This window comes from Schistocerca cancellata, chromosome 12 (genome assembly GCF_023864275.1).
Source record: "Schistocerca cancellata isolate TAMUIC-IGC-003103 chromosome 12, iqSchCanc2.1, whole genome shotgun sequence".
In the NCBI taxonomy this organism is placed as follows: domain Eukaryota; kingdom Metazoa; phylum Arthropoda; class Insecta; order Orthoptera; family Acrididae; genus Schistocerca; species Schistocerca cancellata.
Window position 1 is genome coordinate 127,560,218 of NC_064637.1, and position 21,085 is coordinate 127,581,302.

At 42.8% G+C, this 21,085-nt stretch overlaps 1 protein-coding gene across 3 annotated transcripts in view; it reads left to right on the plus strand.

Annotated features, from left to right (window-relative positions):
• The first annotated feature begins 1,184 nt into the window (after nt 1-1,184).
• LOC126109610 (uncharacterized) overlaps nt 1,185-21,085 on the plus strand; it is a 93,608-nt gene continuing 73,707 nt past the window's right edge. Inside the window, exons 1-3 of one of the 3 annotated variants that reach the window (XM_049914655.1) lie at nt 1,815-2,431; nt 2,543-2,774; nt 11,084-11,567. In XM_049914655.1, the coding sequence (XP_049770612.1) occupies nt 11,113-11,567 (455 nt within the window). In that variant the 5' untranslated portion in view covers nt 1,815-2,431; nt 2,543-2,774; nt 11,084-11,112. Of the gene's footprint in view, nt 1,207-1,814; nt 2,432-2,542; nt 2,780-11,083; nt 11,568-21,085 lie in introns of those variants that run through there. The other 2 variants (XM_049914654.1, XM_049914653.1) reach the window with 2 other exon arrangements.

Below are 21,085 nucleotides of genomic sequence, written 5' to 3' on the forward strand. Positions count from 1 at the left end.
CACTCTAGCGAAGAGGAAACTCGCTTCCACCTGTGCAATATGCTGGGTTGTGGGACCAAAACGGCGGTAGCCGCACGACCACTCTTGACGCAAGACTCAAGTTTCACACGGAATTTGCAGTCTCCCCACCACAGCGGCCAAAGGCCGGTCACGTGATTCCACCTCCACACGGACAGGAGGCGGGGTGTGACTGCCAGCGCTCCTGGTTTTACTTGAGTGTACTATGTTGCCTTTCCCGCCGGAAAACACACACTCTCGCCTGCTTTGTGTTTGTAAGCAAAACCAGCAAAGTGCACTAAACCAGATTGCACAGATTCTTTTCCGGTTTTTACTACAAGTTGTTCAAAAATTTACAGCCCAAAAGGAGCCTAGAAGATTAAGAGACTTAACAAAAGTTTGCACTCTTATTCCGTTTTGTTAATCAGAGTAAATATTTTTCTTATTAACTTTCGTGTGTAGCGAACATGAGTTTCTACTGTGATGTTTTTATTGCTCAAAATAAAATGTCTGTGACAAAATTGCCGAAGGAGTCGGCTTTAATTTCGTGTACGGCAATTAAAAAGGCTTAAGTTCGTGAAATTTCCACTTTAACGTGCTGTACCGAGTTGGCTGTTTCTTTGTACATAAGCATTTAGCAGATGCAAACAGTTCATTGTTCGTGTCGTTTCTTTATTAAAGTTTTTTCCGCATACTTCAAGCATTATGTTCATAATATATCCGTGTCTTAGGCTGATATAATAATTAATGCATAGTTTGGCAATACATGGGATATGACTTTTCAGAGTTTTACAGTCGGCTGAAGAATGAGTTTCCAATATTTTGTCTATTTGCTGCTCAAATAGGATACAATAATTATTGAACTGTCAATATTTTTCATACAGTCGTCCTCAGCAAACTGCTGAATGGTTTTAAAGCTTTGTACAATAACCACACATATTTGGTGCCCTGACAAACTCTGTTGTCATTATTATGAATTACCTTATGCATCTATTGCATATCCAAAATATGTGTGTGTCATTAGCTTCGGAAACGTGAATTGTTCTTTTGAATAACATAGTACACTCAAGTAAAACCAGGGGCGCTGGCAGTCACGCCCCGCCTCCTGTCCGTGTGGAGGTGGAATCACGTGACCGGCCTGTGGTCGTTGTGGAGGGGAGATTGCAAATTCCGTGTGACACTTAAGTCTTGCCACTCTTGACATGGTTGGTAAGTCCGTCCCCGCACCAGTTTCTGATTCGTGAAGTTCGCTGATAGCCTTTTGTGCTGCTGATTTATTGCCCCTCTAGCTGCGATCACGTCGGGGTCACCACTGTCGTAATTTGGGTGTGTTATGCTAGCGATATCGTTATCGTGTTCTTGTCGGCAGCGAGAATAAGATACGCGCGACAATTCTGTTCAACACTATTTAGACGAGAAGTTTATTTTAAGCTCACGTAACAGCAGGAGAAACATTATGAAACATTTCCAGTGCAACCAGTATTACCAGAATTTGCTAACTAAGTGAGGGAAACAGTAACACGGATGCTAAAAAAAGTCAAAGGAAATTATTAAATTCATTGAGCGCGCGCTGCAACACAGAGAAGGCGTCTCACAGCGCTCCTGGCGGTCAGAGCGCGAACCCTATTGACATGCGCCTTCCGATCAGCTGATTATCTGACATCCCTTTCGACTCACGTCCCATGTCGGTACAACGTTAATATCGGAGAGATGTTGGAGAAATTGTGATGGAAAGATATTAGCATGTTGTTCCATCAAAGAAACAGCGCCGCATATTTACTATAAAATCACACTCTAATATTTTTAATGTCAACAACAAAACAGTGACGCTACCATAAATGCAATCTTCATATTGTACTACTGGTTTTCTGCAGCCATTTTTCTTCTGATGTTTGTTCTGACTTATAGTGCAATTACGTCTTAATCAACTTTTCTAATAATACAAGGTTAAGGAAGAAATTAACTCCGACTGGGAGAACCGTTATCACCATACTTCGAACGTAATAAATACAAAACATTATTGTTATCCAATTTTGTTCGAGTAATGTGTGTTAGTTACACAAATCCAGAAATTGAAACTAGATGCACGAGCAAATTCTTTTGAACGCCCCCAAAACCATCTACTGTCGCGACATGACATGCACAAAGTCGCCAAACAAACAACAGCCAAATTTGAAACAACACATTGCATTACGTTCTTCTTGAAGACGTTCTGCAATACATGTCAACTATACACATATTAACCCATTTACTCGGTACTTAAATACGAGATTTAAAGTAAACTTTGCATAATTAACAAATGTTACAGTACTTTTGTGTTGATTTATGTTGGCTGTTCTATTATCAGTGCTCAATTGTTTTGTCACTGTGCGATGTCTGGGTAAATTACGCGATTTAAATTCTTCGACATGTCATGTGGGAGTGTCTGGCGAAGGTACGCAATTATCGATATGCATATTTGTTGCCCATAAATTGATATCGGTCGCCCTGTTGTTACAATGAGTGCTTATTTCGCTGTGTTAAAATGCAATCTATTCCTTGCTAGATGAACGTGGTGGGAATGGTGTATGGTTACGTTCTTGAGCTTTCCTCTTAGAACTACAAGAAAAATGTGGTTTGATCAGTCGAGTTCGTAGACGAGGTGTCGGAGGGAATTATGTCACTATGCGGCAAGTTGCACATCCAAGAATAGCGGGCTCACCGGAAGAATATAAGAAAATGCCTCTCTTCGATCTGTTGATTGTTTAACAATAGCGGTGATGCGAGCATAACAGGATGTAAGGTACTAGTATTATGATTACACATTTTCATCATTGCATGTGTATCACTTCTCTTCGATCAGTATGGTTTACTTTCTATTTCTGATTTTATTTTGTACGTATGGCTCTTAAGACAATAGCCCCGTCGTGGGTGTAGTGGAAGCAACAAGACAGCTGTTCTCATTGCAAATGAGTTTCTATGTGAAAGAGTAATTTTGCAAAGAAATCATAATTTGAATGTCACCGCCTGTAACTTCGCCAGAATGTCATCGGATGTGATTTGTTTACCGTTTCGTCCCGGAATTTCGGTGACATTTTGTGTTATTGATAGTAACCCTTGTTTCACATCACCGCAGCTACAGGTTACTGTTAATTCAACATTGTGGCTCCTCGTACATTAGTTTCTGAGGTGCCTGAGAGGGCGCTGTTTACGGAATTACAGTAGCATATAATCCCCTTGTCTGTAGTGAGAGTGTAATAGATAGTGTAAGCTTACATAGTGAAATGCTTTTCCAGTTTGTTTGCTTGCCACGTTTGAAATCCTTCTTCAGTGGCAAAACTAAGTAGTAAATCACAGCTGCTTTTAACCCATACCTGCAATACAAAAATTGGTATCAGTAAATTTTCCACAATTTTGGTTAGTAAATAGCTTCTAAAAGAGACATGCAGCTTGTTTCAATATGTGTTTGTCACATGGCAAAGAAGGTTAAAAAAGAACAAAATAATCTGGGTACTTGGTGTATTTATTAAGTATCATGGTATCCTCACAGCAGGAGAATTTTATCAACTGTAATTGCCCTTAGGAAAGATTCAAACAAATTTAAACACAAAATAACTTTGTTACCTGCACAAGTTTCTTGCTCTGATATGCGTCACAGCACTTGGAAGTTTTCTTAGTAGCTGCTGGATAGCTCGTTATGCATCTACCCCCCTTAAAATCTTGGTTGTAGTGACACTGAACTGTACTGCAGCCCGAGGCCTATATTAGGTTGGAATGTGACAATTTGGTTGTGAGTTGGCGAAGCCAGTGAATGTGAAAGCATAAAACCTGAGTGTGGTAACAAATTGGCAGGTAGGGAAGCCTAATGTTTATGGCTCAAATGGCTCTGAGCACTATGGGACTTAACATCTGAGGTCATCAGTCCCCTAGAACTTAGAACTACTTAAACCTAACTAAACTAAGGACATCACACACAACCATGCCTGAGGCAGGATTCGAACCTGCAAGCGCAGCAGTCGCGCAGTTCCGGACTGAAGCACCTAGAACCGCTAGGTCACCACGGGCGGCCCTAATGTTTACATCCACATCATACTGGAAAAATAGAGGGGAGCTCCAATATGTAACTTTTACTGGTACTGTACAGTTGTCCTCAGAATTTTTGATGGAATGATGGTGTTCATGGTTAAACATTTGAATTTAACATTTGTCATGAAATGTGAATCTTGCCCAGAAGGCACAGATTTGCTGTGAAAAATTCGTGTATGTTTAGCAGAGGGAGACAGTTTTCCCCACCCTTTTCTGTAATCTTTATTTAGACGTACAAATTTGTGCTGTGAATAAACTTATTGCAAGGGTCTGATAAAAATGTGCCTGGCTGTGATTTGAACCACTGCATTTTGTGGGCAAGCACTTAACTGACTGGGCTGTCCGAGAGACTCACAGCTTTACTTCTACCAGTATCGGTTCCCTTACATTCAAAACTTCACAGAAGTCCTGCATACCTTATTTTGTCCACTTCGTGTGCATGGCGGCTTACATCATTTTAGTAGACCTAAGTAGATCTATTGGTGGTGCTAATATATAGGGAGGAACAATCATTTGGATGAGGTTGCAGTGACAAACTGAACTGTAGTGTACCAGAGGTCCAAGTTAGGTTGGAGGGTCAGAATTTAGTTAGTGAAGTCTATGACTGTGGCAAGACAATTTTTTGTATACATTGTGCATTCCATAGTTACATCTGCATCTCTGATCAAAAGATCTGTTTTTCCACTGTGTCTGATATTTTCAAGTTTTTAGCATTTGAAGACATTAATAAGATAGGCTTTTCTGGCCCAAAACCGCTATTCCCATGGAGGTCCAATTAATTTGTTAGATTTTATTTTTCTAAGATTTCATGTTCTCGGTAACTTCAACCGTTGTTATCTCTTTACACTTTTATCTTGGCCATGCATAGTCTGTTGGTAAAGTGAAGAACAAGCAGGCGAATCCCCACTCTCTACCCCATAATGCCACTAGGAGCACCCAGAGGCTGTTACACGAGATTAGACTAGTGCTTCTGCAGCTTGCCTTTTGAATTAGTAGTGACACAGTGCGCAGACATTGTTGAGGAGTGTTACTTTTGACTAAATGCATTGAAATATGCTCCAAATGCCCTGCATAAAAAAGAGGATACTTCTGGGGCTCATACTTTGTGTTCTATTGGTAACAGAAAGGTAGGGATAAGTGGTGAATAGCCCTTGGGCTAGGGACCATCTGTATATGCAACAGAAGGATCACCTTAGTGTCACTATCCTCTAGTACAGGTTCAAAGTATGACTGTTACACACTTCCTGCTACTTAGGTAAATGGAGCAAATCAGTTGGTTCTTTTTGCGTTTGATGTGGTGTACAATGTGCGTTAAGGGGCTTATGCAAGCGCCATTAGTTCAAGAGAGGTTCGTTTGAATTCCCCCCCCCCCCCTCGCAAATAAAACCGAGCCACATATTCCAAGATGGCTATGCACAGCAAGTGGGTGTAATTTTTATGATCTGTTCCTAAGATCCTGATCTTCAGCCTTGAAAGCTTTGTTGATATCTTTATCCATTTCCGAAACACAGAGGTTCAAAATTAAGCTACCTATACACATAAAAGACACATTTAAAATCTGGTGTGCGGGTGAAATGTGGTTTATAAAGTGATGTAGCACCGAGAAATATTCAGAGCAATTCACAGTATTTTGGACAAGGTATGTGTATTTCAAGTTTAAAGAAACTAATGAAAATAGCATATGAAATTAAAAGCAATATTTTCCAAATATAAAAAATTAATCATCAGAAATTCATGTACCAAGGCTGGTGTAACAGTGAAGATGAAAACTAAAATTCCTGGTAGGTGTGTGCCATTAATTTTTTTTTTTTTTTTTTTTTTTTTTTTTTCCTCCTCAGTGCAAGAAAAGAGTGTTTTCGAAAATTGATACCATTGGTAGTTGGACCTAGTATTTGTGAACCTTATATGGCAATATTGCCCAAATTATTCAACATGGCTGCCAACAATCTGTTTTGACGTGTGAACCTAGTCACATGTCAAACAATCTAAGCTAATTTTTCTGTGCTGAAGCTGCGAAACAGTGCCTTCTGGACTGAGAACTTTTATTCATCAAGTGAGTCTACTTATACGATCAGTTCGCATCTTATTATGTTCAATGAGGTGTAGCATTCTGTAAATTTCATTTTGTTAGGCATGTGACAAGCCCGTTCTTACTCCATAACATTGACCAAATCTAGAAGCCATACCTCAAACACCTGGGAAAGTACACTGGCAAAACTGGACGAAAAAGTTAACAGGTGAAGAAGAAAAACATTTTGAAGTGGAGCAGTAAGAGAGATGCAGAGAGTGTCACAAAAAGAAGAGTAATGCAACACCTGCAGAAAAGAAAGAGCAATGCAAAAGTGCTACAGAAAGGAAATGTTGTCACTGAACGTGAGAAAAACTTAAAAAGCAGCAACAAGACACATATTTTCATAAAATTTCTTCTCAACCATTGGGAAAAGCAGTTTGCAGAGCAAAGAAAGCACTCTCGAAGTGATGCAGTATAAAAGCATTGGTACTATGCCAAACTTACTTCACACTGTCACCAACAAAAAGAGACATAGTCATTGGTGAAACATCGTGCAAGGAGAATGATGACATTGTAAATATCTGTGATGTGATTGAGACTTCCAAACAAGGCATAAGTGTCTGTTTTACCTGACCCAACACTTGGCAGGAGGAATGAACTGATTTTTGTTCATGGGTTTTTTGGGTATAATATGTGTGTAGTAGTTGGTTTAAGTATGCTGTTGTGTCTTTTTATGAAGGTACTCTTACAGAGTAATTAGAGCCTCAGTCCAATGTCTTTTCATGAAGTGTAGGTATTGTCAAAGAGTTTCTTAATAAATTCATAGAATAAATAAGCCTTTACTGTTTTTTATATTGTTTTGTTTTATATTGTTTTGAGGGTATATTTCTACTATTTTTAAGCTCTTTGGCTATTAAATTTCTTACGGACAAAGTGTCACACACACACACTAACAATACTGCTACTCACCATATGGCGGAGATGCTGAGTCGCTATTGTTATATTTCGTCCTGGATTTTCCATTGTTTGATTGCACATACACTATGCGATCAAATGTATCCAGACACCTGGCTGAAAATGACTTAAAAGTTCCTGACGCCCTCCATCGGTAATGCTGGAATTCAATATGGTGTTGGCCCACCCTTAACCTTGATGGCAGCTTCCACTCATGCAGGCATACGCTCAGTCATGTGCTGGAAGGTTTCTTGGGGAATGGCAACCCATTCTTCATGGAGTGCTGCACTGAGGAGAGGTATCAATGTCAGTCGGTGAGGCCTGGCACTAAGTCGGTGTTCACAAAGGTGTTCTATAGGTTTCAGGTCAGGACTCTGTGCAGGCCAGTCCATTACAGGGATGTTATTGTCATTAACCAATCTGCCACAGGGTGTGCATTATGAACAGGTGTATGATTGTGTTGAAAGATGAAATCGCTGTCCTCAAATTGCTCTTCAACAGTGGCAAGCAAGAAGGTGCTTAAAACATCAAAGTAGTCCTGTGCTGTGATAGTGCCATGCCAAACAACAAGGGGTGCAAGCCCCCTTCATTAAAAACACGACCACACCATAACACCACCACCACCTCCAAATTTTACTGTTGGCACTACACACGACCATGAAATCAAAGTTTTCTCACCTTCCTTCTAACTGTCATAGTACTTGCAGTGGATCCTGATGCAGTTTGGAGTTCCTATGTGATGGTCTGGAGAGATGTCTGCCTATTACACGTTATGAACCTCTTCAACTGTTGGTAGTCTCTGTCAGTTAACAGATGAGGTCAGCCTGTATGCTTTTGTGTTCTACGTGTCCCTTCGCGTTTCCACTTCACTATCACATCGGAAACAGTGGACCTAGTTATGTTTAGGAGTATGGAAATCTCGCATGTAGACATATGACTTAAGTGCCACCCAATCACCTTATTACGTTTGAAATCCGTTGAGTTCCGCGGAGCACCCCATTCTGCTCTCTCATTATGTCTAATGACTACTGAGGTCGCTGATATGGAGTACTTGGCAGTAGGCGGCAGCACAATGCACTCTATATGAAAAACGTATGTTTTTGCAGGTGTCCAGATACTTTTGATCACATAGTGTTCCTGACAGTCACATGCCTAACATGCACTATTACCCACAATAATGTGTTACAGGTAAAATAAATATAAAGTCTCATTACCATGCCTTCATAATGAAATATTATATTTCACACTGGTAACAAAACTGTGGGGGATTTTCTCAAATTAGGAAAACTTTTCTTCCATGCCTTTCGTTACGGACGTAACAGAAGTAAGCTAATATATTTTACATGGCAAAATTAAAGGTTTTCGCTTGTTGTTATTTGTTATCCTGACTGTATTAACTGCTATAATAATTTATAACGAAAAAAGTTCGTGATAACTGTTAAATTGCAGGAGCAATGGTAACTTTAACTTTTAGACGTCACATGTGTAATGAAAAGAATACCGTGAAATGTCCCATGCTGTAAAATGTACCTGTTATCATTGGAAGGATTCTGGGACCCCATGTTGTAGCACTGACACACATGCAAAATTTTTGTGCATGTAAAATCTGGTCTGAAGTATAAAATTAGTTTTTATGCATTTCAATTTAACACAAGTAAACTATCGAAATTTTACTGGCCTATGGAGTCCTTTACATGTGAAGGAACAAACAGAAAAATGCTCCAGTCAGGGGAACAAAAATAGTTGCTGTGCTCCTGTTTAAAAGACTCTGATAGAAAATTGAGGTATCAGCTGCCTCATTGTACCTTCCTCACCACCTTAAAAAAAAAAAAAAAAAAAAAAACAAGAATGTCAAAGAGGTGTGAGGACAGTTCAAACATTTTTATACTGAGAGAGAAGACAGTTTCAGTGGAAAAGAAAAAGAAAAGTAATAAATACTGCAAGTGGTTGTGGTATAGAAAGAGTGAAGGATACGATGGCAGCATGAGAGAAAGAGGGGAGACAGTGGCAGTTTAACATAGTAGACAGTGACAGAACAGTGCCAGGAAAAAAGTGGAGGAGACAATGCCACTGGGAGAGGAATGGAGGAGGAAAAAGTGGAAGTGGGTAAGAGCCAGTGGTAATGAGACTGTCTATTACAATGACAGTGAGGAAGAGAGAAATAGTGACAGTGAGAAGAGGCAGCAACAGTGGGAAGGAAGGAATGAGATATTAGCAGTAAGAAAGAGCAAGAGGAAGACAGTGACATTGACAGTGAGAGGAGACTAGAGGAGACTGTGACAGAGACACACAGAATGCGTTCGGCGTGAGAATAGACAAATGGGGAGTGGATGGGTATGAGTGATTTAGTGATGGACTGGAGGATGTGAGCAAGTAACTGTTAGAGAAGCTTGTGGGAGTGAGAGATGAGAAACACGTTGAACATAGTGTGAATATGTTCGAATGCCAAAATTTTTGGGAACATTTTTAAAGGTGCTGAAGAATGTCAGTCTTTTAAGCAGAGACATTTTTCTGCTAGTTGACACTATCCATGCCAGCAACACCGTCCCTCCTCTGACCACCACTGCAATCTGTCAATTGCAAAGTAATTTTGATTGGCGTATATATTGAATATGGAAATTAGTAACTGATACACACTAAGGTGACAAAATTCATGGGATAGCAATATGCACTTTCACAGATGGCAGTTCACACACAAGATACAAAAGGGCAGTGCATTGACAGAGCTGTCTTTTGTACTCAGGTGATTCATGTGAAAATGTTTCCAGTGTGATTATGGCCACACAATGGGAATTAACGGATTTGAATGCAGAATGGAGGCTGAAGCTAGATGCACAGGACATTTCATTTTGAAAATCATTAGGGAATTAAATGTTCTGAGAGTCAGCAGTGTCAAGCATGTTCCAAGAGTACCAAATTTCAGGCAATACCCCTCACCTTGGACAACGCAGTGGCCGACGGCCTTCACTTAACAACCGAGAGCAGTGGTGTTAGCTTAGAGCTGTCGGTGCTAACAGACAAGCAGCAATGCGTGAAATAACCACAGAACTCTGTACGGGACGTACGATGAATGTACATGGTGAAACTGGTTGTCAATTGGGAATGGCAGCACACGCCTTAAAAGTGCCTTTGCTAACAGCTAACTGCCTGCAGCAGCTCCCCTGGGCTTGTGACCACATCAGCTGGACCCTACATGACAGGAAAACCGTGGCCTGGTTAGATGAGTCCCGATTTCAATTGGTACAAGGTGTTAGTAGGGTTAGTGTGATGCAGACCCCACAGGCATGACCCCAAGTTGCCAACAAGGCACTGTGTAAGCTTGTGGTGGTTCCATAATGGTGTGGGTTGTGTTTATATAGAGTGGACTGATCATGGATTTGAAATGGTTATGTTCGGCTACATGGAGGCCATTTGCAGCCATTCATGAATTTCACGCTCCCAAACAATGATGGAATTTTTATGGATGACAATGGGCCAGGCCACAACTGTTCACGATTGGTTTGAAGAACGTTCTGGACAGTTTGAATGAATGATTTGGCCATGCACATCCCTGACATGAATCCTATTGAACATTTATGTAGGTCAGTTCATGCACAAAATCTTGTGCCAGCAACACTTTCATAATTATGGACAGCTATAGAGGCAGTATGACTTAGTATTTTAGCAGGAGACTTCTGGCGAGTTGCTGAACTAAGATGGCAAAAGAAGGTCCAACATGATATTAAGAGGTAGCCCATGATTGGCACCTCAGTGTAATTAAGGGAATAAAGGAACACAAACAGAATATACATAAATCACTGCAAGCCACACTACACTACTAGATGTAAAATCATTATTAATTGCCCTGTACAACAGTTGTAGTTGTTTCTCAGAAAAGGACACTTTTTTCACCTCCACTGGCACTGCTTGTTCTTCAGTTTCCAACAGGCTATAATGACATCACTTTTTGCTACAGTGGTATGACATTGTGTGTGCAAGTGTGTACATCAGTTGTTATATAATTGCTATGTTTATAATACGGGTTTGGAAATTAATTTTCTTCTGTGTTCCTTTCAGTGCCTGGAAGTACATCTGATCGATTCCATATGACAGCACCTTCCCCAGCACCTTCCAACACAAAGAGGTCTGAAGACAGATTTGTCATTGAAATGGCTGCAGAATCTGTGCACAGTGAAGAATGCCATATGGCTGGTGAAGACATCGCAGTGTGTTGGAGCAGTGCACCATCTGAAGCTCCTCAGTCCACAGTCACTTCTGCTGCAGGCAGTGCCAACAGTGTGCATTGTGAGTCAGGTGTGAGTGCAGTTAGTTTGCACCCACAGCAGTCAGAAATTGCGTTTTCTGACTTGGCTGGTAGCATAGTGGACAACATGGGCACCTGGCGTGTGAGCATTGATGACTTGCCTGATGAGGTACTGATAAAGATCTTCTCTCACTTGTCTTTTACTGAGCTAGTATATGTGGTGCAGAAAGTGTGCCCTCGTTGGAAAAATGTATCGCAAGATTCGGAGTTGTGGGCTGACAAGGAATACCGTATTGGGTAAGAAATCTACTCTTACGTAAAATATAAGTTACGCAGTCATTCCGCATTGAAGAAATATTGTAAGGTGGTGTCTTTATTTCTTATATTGTATTATGAATGTGGGAAACTTGGGATCCGAAAGTAATGTCAGATAGGTTTAGATCATTGTAGTGTACTATTTTGTATTCAAAATGCATTCCAAATTTAGAATATAACATATTTTGCACACTGTATATTTCTTTTATTGATGATGTGTTTGGTAAATTTGATTGTTGCATGTGGTGTGTAGATGCTGTGATGCAAAAATCTACTGTATCCTTTCCATTATCCCCAAGCGTCACTTCTAAACCACGGTCTGTAATGATTTTTTTTTCTTCTTTAAGTTTTTTCTCCTTTACTTCTGCATGTGAGGATGTACACATTCATTTTTTCTTGCCCTCTTTTTTTATCCTGATGAAATTCTAGAAAATTCTGAAGGACCGGAGATTAGCTGTGATGTATCTTCACTTTTGACATGGGCGATTTCAGTGGTTGCTTGTCAGAGCAGTTCACAGGCCTGCTTACAAAAGCCTCCTGGCGTTCTCTAGTGAGCTGCCAAAGAAACCGGGATTGAAAATGAGTGCTTGGCCTATTTTGTAACCTGAATTATTGTTGCCCAGTCAATGCGTTCAGTGCTATGAACAACCTGCACTTCATTATCAGGTACGTGTTGCTCTATAAAGTACTATGTTCCATAAATAGTGTTCATTCTTGCCATAACAAACTTGGTGACGAATGAGGGTTAAGTTTCCTCTGCATATTAGTGTCAGTGCAGTCACTCAACCAACATATTGATGGAAGATACACTCCAATGTACCATTGCCCAGCAGCAAGCTTTTGTGGAAGATCAGCAGGTTCTCACCACGGCCCTCTATCAAGTGGCATGTGTGTGGTCATGCCAGGTTACTCTTCAGATTGGTGTAACAGTCTCCCTTCCCAGAATATAATGAATTGGCTAAAGATTGGGCCTCTTAAGAGACACTGTTATGCCAACATTTCCAGGTTTTTTTGCATAGGCGATGCAAACCTGTATTTCTTTTTTTCCTTGCTTTTGCCACACATGTCAGTTCTTGGACCAACTTGTGCCTTGTCATGTGATGAAATGTTCAAGCTTATCTCAACCTATTACTGTGACGGAATGCATGTCATTGCGACACATGTAGAATTTTACCGGTGTCAGAAATGCCCAAACCAATCTTACAAAGCTAATGCTGCAGCTCCCAGGGGGCTTGCCACTCTTCGGCAGGTTCATAATTGGCAACCATGGGTCCCCAGTCTTTGCAGCATCTTTTCCCTTTTGTATGTCTATCCTCTTGCAGTTCTTTTTCCCCTCCCTTGGATAACATGTCTGGGATGTGTTTGGGAATGTGTTCTGCGTTTTCAGTTGAGTCTCTCCACTGTTTTTAGTTTTTTTCCTTTCTTTGTTCCCCTTCTCCTATCCTTCCTCTGCTTCAGCATTTGAGGTTCCTCATTTTCTTCTTCTTCTTCTTCTTCTTTTTCTTCCTCCCTTCCTTCCTTTATGCTCCTGAAGGCCGGCCCATGTGTGTGATGCATAACAGGTGACTGGGTAATGTGTAATTTCCAGCCCGGGTTGACAAGTAGGGTTTGCATGTACCCCTAGTACAGGCCAGGACATGGGAGAGGTGATTGCCTTAGCTGCTACCCTCCCACATTGCTGATTGGTCCCTCTGTCAGGTATTAGGGAGGTGTGATCTGAGGTGTGAACTATCACCTAAGGCGAGTTCAAAAGAGTGCGCCACTGGAGACGCTGGCAATCGTGAGGGATTTTCTCGTGATGAGCCAATCATCTTCTTCACAGTCAATGTCTACCAAATGTAAATGGAGTGAAGCTCACGATTCAAAGACTCTCCTGGCTGTGGTTTCATGTACTGAAGATGCTCAGTCCCTTGCTACGGCAAATCCATTTATTATTCAGAAAGGTGTTGATGCAGTTGCTGGCCCTGTGAAATCCTTCTCTTCTTTATGCAATGGCACTTTGCTTTTGGAAACTACTTCTGATACTCAAGCACAACAACTGCTTCAACTTCATTCCTCCATGGCTATCCTGTTCGTATCGAGGCTCATCAACTGCTGAATTCTTCACATGGTGTTATTTATACTAGGCTGCTCAATAGTCTGACTGAGGCAGAAATTCAAATGTACCTCTCGGATCGGGGTGTCATTCCAGTCCATTGGGTGATGAGAAAGGTAAATGCATCCTTAATGCCCACAAATTCTCTTTTTCTCACTTTTGATAGAGTGGTGCTTCCGTCAAAGATCAAAGCAGGCTATGAAATTATCACAGCCTGACCATACATTCCGATCACGATCCGCTGCTACCAGTGTCAGTGTTACAATCGCACTTGAATGTCCGGCCAAATGTGTAGCCTGTGGTAGGGATCCCCCCAAGAAGGTGATTGCCCACCTTCTTCTCCTCGCTGTTCAATTGCAATGGCGACCATGCATCCTCCTCCTGAGATTGTCTCGTGTATCTCAGTGAGCAGGCCGTCCAGGAGATCTGGGTGAAGGAAAAAGTTGGCTAGTCAGAAACCCTTCATTCTACTGTCTGGCACTTAAAGTACTGTCCTTGTTACATCTCACTCCATGAAGGACATGGCCAGGCAGATATGAGATCTCAAATTCAGTACCGCAGTTGAAAAATCGCCCAGTGTCACGGTAGCATCCCCATCACTTCCACCAGCAGTGCAACAAGTCACCAAACTTTCACCTCCCAGGGTGGAGTCACCTGCTACACAGCTGGCAGGCCAGAAGGGACAGAAGGAACTCTCACACGAAGACTTCTTACGTCCCTCCAGCCAACAAACATCCAAATCTTCCTTTGTCAACCAGAAAGGTTCCAGGAAATAAAATAAAGGCAGATGGTCTTCTCCTTCAGACTCGGAGATCCTCTTCGATGGTGTCACCACATCATACGCTCACTCAGCTGACCTCTGTGTCGCCAGTGCACAATGCGAACCGTTTTTCTGCTCTGGACTCTTTTTTGCAGACCGACAGAGGGAGAATGCCAACGCCTCTGTAGGTTTCATGGAGCAGGGTCCTCCAGCCTCTGTGCCCTGTAGCAGTGAGTCTTTGGAGGCTGGCACTCGGCAACCACTGAGGTGACATCCCTTCATTTTTTCCTCTCCTCCCCTTTCCTCATCATGACTCCCCTCCAATGGAACATTCATGGCTTAGATCCAATGAAGAGGACTTATGGCCACTCGTGGAATCACAGCGTCCACTTGTTGTCTGCCTCCAGGAACCAAAATTGTGTCCTCACGACCACTTTGAGCTCTTGCATTTCTTTCTAGTCCGCTTTGACCTCCTTCCTGAGGATGGCATTCCATCTCACGGGGGAGTCAAGCTGCTCATCCAGGATGACCTTCATAATCAAACCATCTACCTGACTACCCAGCTTCAGGCTGTTGCAGCCTACATTTTCTTTCCTCAATTGACATCTTCCCCTTGTACCGTTTACATCCCTCCATCATTTGGTGTCACCAGGGCAGACCTCCTGCAGCTTATTGGACAACTCCCTCACCCCTTTCTGCTGCTCAGTAGCTTTAATGCATACTTTCCCCTTTGGGGCTCTCACAGAAACTGTCAGAGAGGTGCCCTTTTGGTTGACCTTCTCAATCACCTTAACCTCATCTGCCTTAACATGGGAGCATGCACATGTAAGCTATAATTGTTTTTGTCTGTATATTTAATTCAGATTGTTCACTGATATTTTTTACATAATATGTTGTTATTCATACTTTTCCTGTATGTAACATATGACAAATCCCATATCATTGTACATGATAAAACAGGTGCTCAATAAATCCTCTGTTTGTACTGGTCCCTTGTCTGTTTGAAACTAGACCGTGTGTTTCGTTTATGCGTCTTCATGTCCGTCCCTCTTATGCTGTCTCAATACTATCCACCATCGTGGCATGCGTTTAGCCAGTGGTGCCTTTTACACTAGCCTGGCTGAGTGTGTGTATCCAGAAGCCATCGAACGACTGCTGTGATTTTCTCGTCAGCAGATACACTTGCCGTTTGTCTGCCGTGCCTAGCCACCCGTGCTATGCCTCCTCCTTCAATGATTCCTTTGATCACCAGTATAGGGCATGCCCCATTCTCTGTTAACTCCTGGAGTTCTCCTTCGGCATTGCTCTGGCAACTTAACTTCATGCTACCTGCCACTTTCCCAATGGGTGTGAACTCTTTACTACCTTGGCTTGGTGTGGCAGCTGATGTTTCCCTTGTCTTCATTTGTTCCTAAGGATGCTATTCCAGCCTCGCTCTATCGCCTTAAGTTTCTCGATCTTCAGATGGAACTTCACGATAGCACATTTTTGTACACTGATGATGGTTCTCGGACGGACAATGGCATTGGGTGTGCCTTCTTCATTGCACCAACATTTTTGAGTATCGGCTTCTGGACCACTGCTCAGTATTTCCAGCAAAGTTCTTTTCCCTGTATTAGGCCATGCAGTACATCTGGAGATAAGCTTTTCAATTGTCATCTGCTCTGACTCTCTGTGCCCTTCAGACCCTCTGTGCACTGTACACCCTCCATCCCTTAGTGGAACGGAACCAGGAATGTGTCACTTACTCACTCTTGATGGAGCTACTGTGATGTTTATGTGGGTCCCTGTTCACGTCTGTCTGACAGGTAACTGGGTTGCCTACACTGCTGCTAAGGCTGCATTCCTTGTACCTTGGCCTGCTAGTTCTTCCATCCTCTGATGATCTCTGTGTTGCTGTCTGTCAGCAGGAGGTGTCACTTCGGCAACACCACTGGTCCTTCCTTCATGGGAACAAGCTCCGTGGAATTAAACAATTAAACCTCTCCTAGCAGCTCCGACCTCTTCTTGGTCCTCTCACGCCAAGATCATTTTAGCTAGATTGTGTATTGGGCACTGTCTTTATAGCTGTCGCCATTTGTTAAGTGATGATCCCCCACCATCTTTTGCTCATTGCCCTCAACCTTGGACGGTTTGCTATTTCCTGATGAAATGCCCTTTTTACTACTTACGATCTCATTTATGTTTGCCATCTGAGTTATCAGCCATTTTAGTGAATGACGTGCAGTATGTCGACCACATTTTACTTTCTATCCATCATAGCAATATGATGAAGGACATTTAATCTTTAGTTCAGGACCTCTGTTGTGTCTACGGCATATTTTGTGGACCTTTCTTCAAGCCCCTGTTTTTAGCTGTCTTCCCTTCCGTCAACTGCGCTTAATGTGTAGCTTTTTTTGTTGTATTCTCTGTAGCTGCTTGTATCTCGTCTTGTTGTCTCTGTAGAGGTGTACCATGGGAAGCAAGGAGAGGAGGTCAGTTATCCCGGTTATGTAACACGAAATGTGTGCAATTAATAACTGGGTTCTTTATTCGTAGACAAAGAGCTACTTAACTTAAGTTTCTGTGTGCTGTGGAACAAGCTCTCTTCTGTAAAGTCCATGTAGCCCCAATGCTGTTGAAGTAGAAATCCATTATGTTCACAATAGGGTTGCTATGTGCTGCCTGTCTTTGTATTAGAGGCTAAGTCTGCGACTCCATCTCGGTGACACACTGGAACTCTCACGGCATACAGACTCAAACTGACTGACTTAGCACACTCAAACTAACTGGCTAAACTGGCCATCCAGTCTGCGGCAGCGATCCTAAGTACTGGCAGCTGAGAGGGCGTTGGCGGCGTGTTTCCAGTGAGTCTTGTTGTTGGCCTCTGTCGATACTGTTGTAACCTCTATGCCTTATGGTATGCTGGCACACTCCTTTTTTTGTCTTTGTGTTCTATGGTTCTGACAAACACTGAAGTATTAGAATCCAACACTTACAGATGTGCTCAATATTACACAGTCCTTTGAAGTGTCACGGGCTGCGGGCTATGAGATTGTTGCATGGGGGGAGGTATTGGAAGTTGCTCAGGCACACTGAGTTTTCAGGATGATGGGAAAGCTGCTGCAGCAGTACAACCTTTGACTCAGTGTCACATAGGGCAGTGTTGGTTACAGCCACAGCAACAGGCCAGGTCACAACTACAGCTGCATGCCCCCATCTGTCTTGCTTGTACTGCTTCGTCCAACATGAGTGTGCTGCATGCTCCAACACTGGGATGCTTGCAACAAGTGTCGAAAGAAAGGCCACATTACAATGCTGTGTAACTCCGCTTCAAATCTAGTGGACGCACTAGTACCAACGGGCATAAACATTATCTCTACAGTGACTTTCTCCCTGAACAAATTGTTTATTGACTTATAACAATATGAGAGAAGGAAAGTTGCTACTCACCATATAGCGGAGATGCTACACCGCAATAGGCACAATAAAAAGATTCACACAATCATAGCTTTCAGCCATTAAGGTCTTTGTCAGCAGTATATATATATACACACACACACACACACACACACACACACACACACACACACACACACACAAGTGCAAGTTGCACACACATCTGCAATCTGAGAGCTGAAATTACACTGCAAGCGGTAGCACCAGTGCATGATGGGAGTGGTGCCTGTGTGGGGGTAAGGAGGAGGCTGGGGCGGGGAGGGGGAGGGATAGTATGGTGAGAGTGACGGACAGTGAAGTGTTGCAGTTTAAACGCGGGTAGGAGAGACGCTGCGGAGGGAGGAGGGGGTAAGTTGGACATGGAGACTACGAAGGAGGTTGTTGGTTTGGAATCCATAGGGCGTCTGGAAAGGTAGTGTTCGATGGTATCTTTTATATAGGAGGATAGGTTCCAGGTAATAGGTTGAAGGTGTTGGTCTATGAGAGCAGAGATTCTCTCAGTGGGGCGTCCTGGGTGGTTGGGTTTATGGACGTTAGGAAGCATGTAGAAGGTGGGAGTGCAGGGAGTGGTAAAGGTAAGTAGAGAAATGGACTCTGGGGAGAGGATTTGAGTAATGGTTGGAGATCCTGCTGGATTCCTGGAATGGGATCACTGTGCCAAATAATGATACCCCTCATCTCAATGACTGCTTCACAGCCTGTGCCAAATGGATCCTTCCCACCAACACCAGCTTTTCTGAATTGTGCAGGTGGAAAGTTTCCCTGCAATACATCCTACGTTCCCGTAACCCTCCTGGCCTCAACCTTCGTTAGTCACTGTCCTCACCCATCCAGCCCTCCCTGTACCTTCCAGCACTACTCAGCCGTCATTTCACTGCCACATCCAATCTTTTAATTTCTTTTATTTTTATTTCTCTCCTTTCTGCTACTTACCCCATCCCCCCTCCGCACCTTCGCTCCTACCCTCTGTCTAAACTGCAACACTTCACTGTCTGCCACTCCCACCATACTATCCCTCCCCCTCCCCACCCCAGCCTCCTCCTTACCCCTGCCCAGTGTAGTTTCAGCTCTCTGACTGCAGATGTGTGTGCAAGTTGCACTTGCACACTTGTGTGTGCGTGCGTGCGTGCGTGCGTGCGTGTCTACTGCTGACAAAGGCCTTAATGGCCGAAAGCTATGATTGTGTGATCTTTTTATTGTGCCTATCGCGGCTCAACGTCTCCGCTATATGGTGAGTAGCAACTTTCCTTCTTTCATATTGTTACATTCCATCCTGGATTTTCCATAGTTTATTGACTTATGTGTGTTTAATAAACTGCAGAAAATGCAAGTAGACACAGAGCTGCAGTGACGTTAGTGAATGCATAAACATACATGGACTTGGTCTCCCCTCCCCTCCCACAAGTTTCATGAAAGTTGGTTAGCTATAATAAACATCAGATTCTGGTCCTAGGTCAGTTCTCCGCTCCTGTCTCTTGCAAATGTGTTGCTCACCCTTTCACCTACGTTGTGGATAATCCCACATACCTCAGATCTTTTAGGGTTAGATGCATTTAATGCTTTCTGTTTCTCCGTTGCCAATGAGGTAAATTTAGTGCCGGATCAAGTTCTGTATCAGCAATCGGAGTCCCCCAGCTCGAAGTTTACATCTCGGTTTTTTCCTGGTTGTGCTACCAGTTTTCAGCCCCACATTTCCATTAGACCGTGTGATGTCGCTTGATGTAATTCGACCTAGTTCTTCCAGTGAATTGGTTACACCACTGGTCATTGTTAAGTAGCGGATGGATAAGCTTCGCCTCTGCAACTACTTCTGTGTCATGATTAATGCTGAGTCCTTGATAGATACACACCCCTTGCCCCACCCTGATGAGTTGCTCACAAAATAGTCAGGCGGCCACTACTTTTCAAAGACCGATTTGTCAGAAGCTTGCCTCCAGCTCCCCTTGTATGAGGCCACCCGGCGTCTTCTCATTGCCAATACGTATTTCAGCCTATACCAATATCAATGCTTGCCTTCTGGTGCTGCTAGTGCACCTGCAATTTTTTAGCATTTTTTAGAAGAGCTGACAGCCTGTGTGTCGGACTGCATCAGTTACTTCAACAACATTGTTGTTTCAGGTTTTTCCATCGAAGACCACCTTAGAAATCTCAGATCGTTGTTTTCCGTTTGTAGTCTGTGGTTCTGAAGTGCAATCTTGCCAAATCTCAATTTTGTCAGCCATCAATTGAGTACATAGGTTTTGAGGTTTCTTGAACAGGGGTCAAGCCTTTGAGTCACCATATTGACATAATTACGACTTTGCAGCGGTCAGCTCCCATTAAGGGACTGCAGACGTTTCTAGGTAAAGTTGCATACTACTGTTTTTGCCCTATGCATCTAATGTTGCTCAAAAATGTGCCTTTTTTTCTGGTCCCCCATTTGTGAAGCAGTGTTTGCTTTGCTTAAATCTAAGCTTCAATCAGTCCTGTGTCTGGCCACTTTTCAGCCAGGTCAGCATGCCTCTCAGCAAGGCCTTGGCATGATGTAGGCACACAGGCACACGGATATGTGGATAGGTCTAATGACCCATTGCTTGTGCTTCTAAGACTTTAATTCCCGCCTAGCAGCAGTATTCTCGTATTGGAAAGGAGACTTCAGCGATTGTGTTTTGTCCTCAAGAAATTTCACATGTTCTTGTATGGTTCTAAGTTCCATTTAATCATGGATCAGAAGCCATTGGTTGCTCTTTTTAACCCTTCAGCTTCTGTGCCAGAAAAGAGAGTGCATCGTTTGCTGTGGTGGGCTCTTTTCCACTCCCGTTATCATTATCAGATCTGTTTCCGGCAGACAGTGCAATACACTAACACAAATGCCATATCTCGCCTTCTAATCAGGCTGGACCCAGCATTCAGTCTGGACGAATTACTTTGTTTCTATTTAGATACTGAGAACCTGAGCATGGATGATGGTTTTCCCATCACAAGTGCCATGACAGCATCAGCCATTGCTGCGGGTCGTGTACTTAGTTGGGTCGTCTCTTTTGTGTAACATGGTTGGTCGGAAAAACACCCAGGCAGTATCTAGAATCCCTTGCATAATTACTTCTCCCTCCAGTACCACCTTGCTGTGTTTCACGGGGTTCTTTTGTTAGCTATGGAGGATGCAGCTCCCCATGTTGTACTGTGGCTTCGGCCACGCACAGGTGGGGAAATTACACAGCTTATCAT